Below are 9139 nucleotides of genomic sequence, written 5' to 3'. Positions count from 1 at the left end.
AGCATTCGGCTCTCCCCAAGGCTTTGCCTTTGGTTTTTATGGCCCTTCCCCGGCCACATGTTCAAGAGAGCAGGAAGATCTGCATTTGGTGCAGTTGTCACTGACTCTAAAAGTTAACGTTCAACCCTGGACAGTGGCTTTTCCCAGCACAAGAGTTTCTCTCTCTAACCACTGAGGCCAACACAGAGTAGCTCCCAGGGTCAGACATATATACAGGTCCACACAGCAAGTCATCTAATCATCCTGACTTCTTGAAGAGCTGGTTTGTTGTCTTACTGGGAGGGGCCCAATGCACTTACGAGGCTTTTAGGGCTGGGATGCCTGGCCTGTGTGGAAACGCCTCTCTGCCACCCTATAAATGTCTTCAGAGGCCAAAGGGAGGCCTTTTTGTGGCACCGCTCCCTTCCCTAGCTGTGAGACTCGAGCTACTTCGCTATGAGACTTCTAGCTCTGTCCGGTCTGCTCTGCGTGCTGCTGCTGCTCGGCTTCTGTGTTCTCTCTTCAGAAGGTAACCTGCCCCTGGGCTCTGGTCCCCAGGCATTGATGCCAAGGTCTGGGAAGGTTTCAAACAGGAGCTAGCAAACAATCCTAAACACTGGAAAGAACTTGGAAGATATTCTAGCCACCATAGTGTCCGATAGATAGCTTGAGAAATGTTAGGCCTTATAGCTTCTGTGGGCAGTCCTATGCTCCCAAACAAACTGAGGGCCTACTGTGTCAACTAAGGGGTTTGGCGCCAGATGTATAATCAGAGAACATGGCCTTTCCAAGGTATGATTAAGGGGAAGATTTTTACTGTAGATATTAGGTAAGTACAGCCAGAGGCATCTGGAACAGTCTAGAGCAGAGAGGAAGTAATAAACTGAACATGGCCAGCAGAATGAACTTGGCCATGGGAGAAAAGAGGAAGGGGAAGAGCAAGAGAGAAAGACAAAGAGAATTTGGACAAAGAAAACTAAGGTGGGGGGGGGGGAGGTGGAGGGGGGCAGTGAGGGGGAAGGGGCAAGAGAGGAAGACAAAAGAGAGGGTGCACGGCTGAAATGTCAGGGTTCTATGGGAATGAGAAGTTGGAGAAGGGAATCCCATGGGCTGAAGAAGTTTAGGGTAAAGGGGCAGGATGAGAAGGATTGAGCAGAGCCAGCCAGAATAACAGGATGTTATACTGAGAAGTCCTGGAGGCCGGCATGCACTTTGGTATGTCAGTAGGCACCACAGACAGCCGCCTGTGCCTTCTGAAAGCAATAAGGAAATGGCTCCTTTGGCAGAGGAAAACATACACCGGGTTTTGGGGGAGTGGAGTTTCCTTTGTATCTGACACATGTACAAAGCTGCATACTTACCATGCGAGCACAAATCCACTCAGCTACCTACCCACCTGAGGCATTCTTGTCTGGAAAGTCAGCAGACCCCTATCGTCACATGTGTTGTCTTTGGAACAGAGCAAATGAACAACTAACTATGTGAACTTGAGGATTTCGAATCCTCCTACGCAGAAAGTTCCATGGGCAGAAGGGATGAGTACATATGGGGAACATGCGTGATCCTTTTATTCCTACAGAGAAGGGAAGAGCAGGAAGAACTCCTAAAGCCTGAGTCACCTCCCCATCCCCTAATTGCCTTTCTTCATTCTAAACGCCAAGTACTGGAGCCTTTTTCTCTTACTTAACCTTCTATCTACTTTTCTATATCAATACTTCTGATGATATTAACACTTAGTGGACATGAAAGACTTTTAAAAACCTACACCATATTACTTAATCATCCAAAATACTGATGCTTGACCTCAGTACTGTACAGTCCCCTCTCTGAATAGTAAGTAGGGTTACAGGAAGCATTTGTTTGGTTGGTTTTTGTTGCCCAAGTTTCTGCAGTGAAAATATACCTTCTAATAAGGGGAGGTTAGATTCCTCAGCACAGCCCACAGCATTGCCATTTACCATACCTCTAATTTTGGACAATGTCAAGGTCACCAATATGATTCTAATAGAAAACTGAACGAGAATGGTGCCTTTGACCATAAACCTTCCTCCCATTTAGGACTGTGTCCAGCAGCATCAGGGGATTGCATTACTTATCAGATGCGCGCGCGCGCGTGCGTGTGTGTGTGTGTGTGTGTGTGTGGTGTGCCATCCTAGGAGTGTTCATTCACAGAGTCATGTGCTCAGAAACACTATATTAAATATACAGTCACAAAAGCTTTGTGCATATAAAATGTTTCCTGTGTCTAGGGTGTTTATCTTAGATAAGAGATCTGGATTGCCATTTCCCCACAGTGCTATGCGTTTTCAAATAGCATCATGAGAAGGAAGCAATCAGTAGGTGCAGTGAGCTCCAACACGGACTTTATCTCTGGAAAGTCACACAACATAGGTTGCCTATTTCCTCCCTCCATAACCTCAGCCTGGTTTGTTGTTGTTGGGGTTGTTTGTTTGTTTTTTTAAACAAATATTGTTTTTGTTTGTTTTGATTTGTTTTTCAACACAGGTTGGTTTTTTTGTTTTGTTTTGTTTTTTGTTTTTTGTTTTTTGTTTTTTGTTTTTTTTATGTGTAACCTTGGCTGTTCTAGAACTCCCTCTTTAGGCCAGGGTGGCCTCAAACTCAGAGACGTGCCTGCCTCTACCTACCCAGTGCTGGGACTAAAGACATGTGCCACCGATACCCAGCTTTTAACGTATATTTTTGAACTCCTGTAAATAGTCCTGTAAATAGAATTTCTCCTAAGCCATCCTTGTACAGATTGGCCCAACGATGGCCCCGGCCCACTGAAGAAAGATCTGTCCTTCTTTACTTCTCAGGGAGAAGGCATCTGGCCAAGCCTCCGAAACTCAGGCTCTGCTGTCACCCTGCTCCTAGATCCAAACTGACAGCCCAGAAAGGTAAGTGACCTCATCAGGTCTGGTCTGGAAGTGGGTGGATTTCTAGGATAGCCATGGGACTAGTGTCAAGCACTAGTACAGAGAAACCACATTCAGTCTTGGGCACACAGAATTTAGAGTTCTCTGAAGAGGCAACAATTTAAACATTTAAAACTGGACACTTCTGTCAAAAAGCTCTTAAGAATGGTATAGGGGCCAGGCACGGTAGAACAAAGCAATCCCATCATTAGAGAGGCTAACACAAGACAAATGTGAATCTTGAGACCAGCTAGATACACACAATGAATTAATGGCTCAAGGGCTCAAGTGTGTGGCTCAGTCAGTGGAAGAGTGCTTGCCTAGGAAGTTCAGGGCCCTGAGTTTAGTCTCCATTGGAAGAAAAAGAAAGGAAGAAAGAGAAGAAGGAAAAGGAGAATCATGGGAACACTCCCATCTCTGGAGAGGAGACCTTATAGGAAAGATTGCCAGACTGAACACAAATGGCAGAGACTAGAAATGGGTACAAAGAAGCAGGGTGCAGTGGCGCACACCTGCAATCCCAACATTGGGGAAGCAGAGGCAGGTGAATCTCTGTGAGTTCGAGGCCAGCCTGGTCTACAAATTGAGTCCAGAACAGCCAAGACTGCATAGAAAAACCTTGTTTTGAAACAAACAAACAAACAAACAAACATGACAATAAAGAAATGGATACCGAGGAAACAGCAAGCATGAAGGTCTGGCTTGGGCAAGCAGGAGGAAGAGAGGCAGGGGAGCCATAGGACAGGTGGTGCCCAGAACATGTACAAGCCATAACCCAGCTATAGACCTGAAACAAGAACCGCAAGAGGGTCTGCAGCCAGTGTTTGGAGAATGTGGGTATAGAACTCCAGCTTGGTAGGAGACAAGACAGCACCCAAAGATGTAGACAGACTCAGTCCTGGGCCCAGGCTGGGCTCCATGATCAGCATGAGCCTAGAAGAGCCAAGGTGCCCGCTCCCAGACCTGTAGGTAGCAGGTAGCAAGGAAGACAGTCCAAGGTCCAGATATAAAGGCACACAGATCCCAGCACTAGGAGTCCAGGCCAATGGCACACTGAAGCTCTGAGTTGCTGTCCTAGGGTAGGTGGTTAGGATGGCTGTGTGTCTGAGATTTTTGTACAGAGAGTCCTGGAGCTTAGAACAGGCAGAGCCCTGAGGAAAGGCTGCTGAACCCAGACCAGACATGCCCAAATTCAACATAGGGCCCCTGTCTCTGCTCTCTATAGCCTGAGTGCTAATTCTCCGGAGTCCAAGGCTACAGCTCGCCTTGCTCCTCCAGGCTGTGCCACCCGAAGCCCATAACCAGCTACCAAGAGTCCTGTCATCCATGAGAAAACTTTGATGTGAATGAAGAAGGGAACAAAATGAGGAAGACAAGATAGTTCCAGCCTCGGTACCCCTGAGGGCTGACAGCCCCTCCTCCACACTGCCATCACACCCTGTCAGGGCTGGGTAAAAATAACCACTTCTCTCACACAGACCTCGTGAATAACTAAGTGTGAGGCACCCGCCTAGGGAAGGTGGAAGATGAGCAGTGGCTGCAAGCAACTCTGCCCCCGCCCCACCAGCAGCTTGTGAAATAAGGTGCAAATGCAAGGGAGAGAGATGCCAGCTCCCCACTGAGGGCTTGCTGGAACCTGTCTTCACCTCTAGCCTGTCCCTGCACAGATGCACAAAGGCAGAAGAGAAAAGAGGAACTGGGGGAAGGAGGGGTGCACAGTCACACACCACCTACACCCACACCCATACACACAACCATACAGATGCATATGCAAGTACATGCATGCAAACATATGCACAGCACACAATTACACAAGATATGCACACTACATACACAAACCTACACACATTATACACACACATACCACACAACTAGAGTTAGACACACAAACATGCACACCAAATACTACATATACAGACATAAACACTATCCACATATCCCCACTTGCATACACATACATACACACACACATACAGACATACATACATACACACACACATATACAAGTACTTAGCAATATGCACACAAACATATTCCTATATGTCACACACAGACTTAAGCACATAAGTTCACATGCTGACTATGTACACAGGGGCATGGATACACACATGCACCACACTCTACACATAGCTTCTAGAAGTGTGGAATGTGGCTAGGTACATGTCTTATGTCCAGTACAAGAGCAGCCTTTTGTTGAGCACACAATACTATAGGAGAATGACCTAAGTTATGGATCCTATGTTGAGGCCGGATTTCCTTTTGAGCATGTGTTTCAAAAATTCCATGGCGGAATTCATGAGCAACTTAGAACAAGAAGAATGAAGCAGGCATCTTTTCTAGACCCGTACTGTGTAGTTGTCTGGAAGCCCTAAGGCCCGCTGCAGGGAGATCTTGTCAGAGTCATGTAAAATGGGGAACTGAGGCTCAGCAGGACTCAAACGCAGAGCTGAACACCAGGGTCAGTGAGTCTCTTGCACTATAACAGACTACCTCATCTCTGGAAGGAAGGTTCCTGAAGAATGTGAGGGGGAAACTTCTGGGAAGGAAAGTGCCCTCAGGGTGGGGTCTCAGCTCCACCACTTACTGGCGTTGTGCTCCTTCGCTTGTTCCTCCTCTGCAGATAATGTGAGGCTGCAGAGTCCAGCCTGCTGTTGTTGGGATGTTGGTAGGCTTATGTCCTCAGAGCACAGGACATCAGGCCAAGCCCATGACACCCTGTGAACCTGTCTTGTGCTCACAATGGAGGAGGGGCTGGGATTCTGGGAGAGCTGCACCTACCCCAGAACCCATGTGTATTATGTATATTTGTGTACGGAGTCACATAGCACATAGGTTGTATATTTAGTATATGTATATACATCTGTATACGTGTGTGTGTGTGTGTGTGTGTGTGTGTCTGTCTGTCTGTCTGTCTGTGTACCTGTCCTTCCTCCAGCTTCTCTTTTCTCCCTTGACTCTGCACTGCTCATGATTACTCAACACCTCACCCAGAGCACATGCTTGCCCAGGCTTGGTGCTTCCACCCAGTGTCTCCCAGGACAGTCCCTGAGATCCAGAGAGAAGGACTGAGGAGATAAATCAGGGTATTAAGCAATGCACAGCAGGATTTCAGTGTCTCACGTTCCTGTCATCTAGCTTTGTGTGCCCAGCAGGCGATTACCTGCTCTGCTTTCTATGGGAAGAGAAATTACTGCCAGCTGGGACAACAGAGACACCCAGAGGGACTGCTGCTCATCCTAAACCCTTTCCTGGGCTCTGCTTTGTGTCTGCATGCTGGGCTGGGCCCACAGAATGACACAGTGTGCAGGCCGGGGGATTCTGTGTTGAAGTAACAAAAACATCTTTGAAAGTTAACACACAAAATGAAGTGACTGCGTTTACCAGTTCACTGGAAGCAGATGGGCCAGGGTTTTCTTCAGGTAGTTTTTACAAACCGTAGAATGATCTGCATAGCAACACTGTCCAGGCAGCAGCACTTTTGAAAGGAGCATTCAATACACTGGCACAGTTGGCTATGGAGGGGCTCAGACACTGACCTAAGTCAGACTCGTGGCTTCTTCGATCTCAACAGATCAAACTTACCAGCCAGGAGCCTTTGTCTTCCTTCCACGCATCATGAGGTCACCAGGGGAAGCTCCTGGAAGGCCAGGCAGAAAGACTTCTGATACCTGAGACAAGGCCAGGCCCTGAGGATTTCTGCCATACTCTGCTTCAAAGCTCAACAAAATGAGTGAACCCACAGGGGCAGACTCAGGGTAGAAGACTGCAGAGCATTTCCCCCACCATGCAGCTGTCTCTGTCCTTACAAGGGGGCTTCACTGACGGTGATGAGGGTTACCCACTGGGAAAGGGGTCACTTGAGGCTTTCAGGATAGCAATACCAGGGTAGACATATAACATGTAGACTCTGAACAATAAATGCTTGAAAGAGGTGGTGGCCAGAGCTGGTAGCCTCACTGACCAGGGGTCCAATCAGAGGAAACAATCCCCTGTCTATGGTTCCTTGTAATTCTATTCATTACCCTTGCCTGCACAATAAGCTATCCTTCTCACCTCGGGTAACCCCAAACATTAAGTATGGTTTTTACTGAGTTTGCATAACAGATCGGCATGTCTTTCACCATAGCCAATCATATCCATGTGTTTGTTTATTTGCTTGTATGCATGTTTGTGATAGGGCAATGGAGTCTAATTTGTGATGATTGCATGTGGTTGAGGGTGAATAAAGATACTTAAATTTTGTTTTTTATAAGTATTTGCATCTGCTAACACTTTTAATCCTTGCAATATCTTGAAATTAAATACTGTTACTTGTTCTTTTTTTTTAAGATTCATCTATTTATTATTTATTTATTTATTGTGTACACAGTGCTCTGCCTGCATGTACACCTGCAAGCCAGAAGAGGGCATCAGATCACCAACCATTATAGATGGTTGTGAGCCACCATGTAGTTGCTGGGAATTGAACTCATGACCTCTGAAAGAGCAGTCAGTGCTCTTAACCCATGAGCCATCTCTCCAGCCCCACTGGTTCTTTTTGCTTTTTTTTTTTTTTTTTTTTTTTTTTTTTTAATGGATGTGGGGCCAAACAACAGAGAAATTTCAAGGACCTTGTTAAAGATCTGGTCAGTCAACAGTGAGCATTACAGCCTTTGAGTCCAAGCAATTCAGCCCTAGACTCCATGCCATTAATCACCATATCATAATGCAGACAGGAATAACCTTCAAACACAGAGAAAAAAATAATCGCATCACCATTACTTAATAACCCATTCCATTCTCCACTCAAATAACACTTGCTCTATGATATTTTAATTAATGCCAGGAAAGTCCCATTGGGGTTCTAGAGAGGGTGATAAGATCTACTTATTTGATTTCTTTAAACTTTTATACATAAATATGAGTCTTAATCATATTTTCTTCCTCTTTTCATCCATGTCGTACCCACTTCACTTTGCCTTGCCATGACCCTTCCTGGCTGTTATCACTCATCTCCAGGAAGCCACACAAGGCCCTGCAGACCATGCAGAAGCAAGACACAGTCCAAGTCATGGGTGGTACCAGGGGCTCTCCCACAGATATAGGGCTCCCAAAGCCTGGCTCCACCCAGATGAGACCTTGATGCCCAGCTGTGGAGACATCAGAATCCTTGACTTACCCCCCACCAACCGTCATAGCAGCAGTGAGCTGTGACACTGGATGCTTCACTTCAGACAGCCAAGGACATCGCAGAATTCCAAGTCCTCATTCCAAAAGTACCACCAGTCTCCAGAGTCACTGTGATCCAGGATCAGCCCACATGTCTTCAGGGCTCCTCCAGAATCAAAGCCAAAGATTCTGCCTGTAGGATCTACTGCTCCAGACTTCCAAGCTGACTAGAGTGTGATCCCCAGCGAGACCAGCCAGGACTCCAGCATCTCAGGCACCCACAGACATCCACAGATTCCCAGCACTTAACCAACAGTCTCTGAACCAACTCCTGTAATTTCCTACTGTAGTCACCAGGAGAACACCGAAAATAATAAATAAGTTGGTGTACACACTACGCATGGAGCACCGTTGTCTGAGAAAGTCAGTAATATGGCCCGAGATACAATGTTTATACTAAAATGAAAGTATCTGGAAAAACTTGGAGTCTACCCCTCCATCACAGAACAATAAGGAAAAGGGACAGTAGTTAGGTGCTTGGGTCCCACACATGAGGACACAGAGCCTAGTCTTGCCCAGGTTTTTCTGTATGACTTAGGCTTGGCAGCTCAATTTTCTGTAAAACAGAAATTATGGGAAAGATCTACTGCAACGTGCTAGGCTTAGAACAGCTCAGGAAAGGCCCCACCCTGGAGCAGTGCTTATATCCACAGGGAGCCCGAAGCTCAGAGGAGACAGGTGGCTCAGGTCTAAGAGGCTTGTGTCTCAGTAAAGCTCCCTCTATAATCGGATCCTTCCAGCAAGGTGAGAAGCCTCCATTCCTGCATTACTCCCAGTCCTGAGTGAGAACACCAGGACCATGGGGTGTGGGGCTGATAGGCAGAGCATCCTTTGGGACAGCCATGCCCAGGCAAATCAGAGCCTGGATTTTATCATGGACCAACTTTCCGACTCCCTTTTATAACTGTTCCCTCCCTCCTTCTTTTCCCCCCTCCCTCCCTCTTCCCCTCCTGTCCTCCTCCCCTCCTCCCTCCCTTCCTCCCTCCCTCCTTCCTTCCCTCTTTCCCTCCTCTACTTTGCCATTCTCAGGGAGAACA

The 9139-nt window shown here is 46.9% G+C and overlaps 1 protein-coding gene across 1 annotated transcript; it reads left to right on the top strand.

Moving 5' to 3' along the window:
• Positions 1-367: 367 nt before the first annotated feature.
• Gpr15lg (G protein-coupled receptor 15 ligand) lies at positions 368-8087 on the top strand. Its single transcript, XM_051143302.1, has 3 exons — positions 368-508; positions 2796-2880; positions 7897-8087. Exons 1-3 carry the CDS (start codon positions 436-438, stop codon positions 7976-7978), a joined length of 240 nt encoding a protein of 79 aa, XP_050999259.1. The 5' UTR covers positions 368-435; the 3' UTR covers positions 7979-8087.
• Positions 8088-9139: the final 1052 nt, after the last annotated feature.

Source organism: Acomys russatus, chromosome 3, assembly GCF_903995435.1.
Source record: "Acomys russatus chromosome 3, mAcoRus1.1, whole genome shotgun sequence".
Lineage (NCBI taxonomy): Eukaryota > Metazoa > Chordata > Mammalia > Rodentia > Muridae > Acomys > Acomys russatus.
This window is presented reverse-complemented; position numbering and strand designations above follow the sequence as displayed.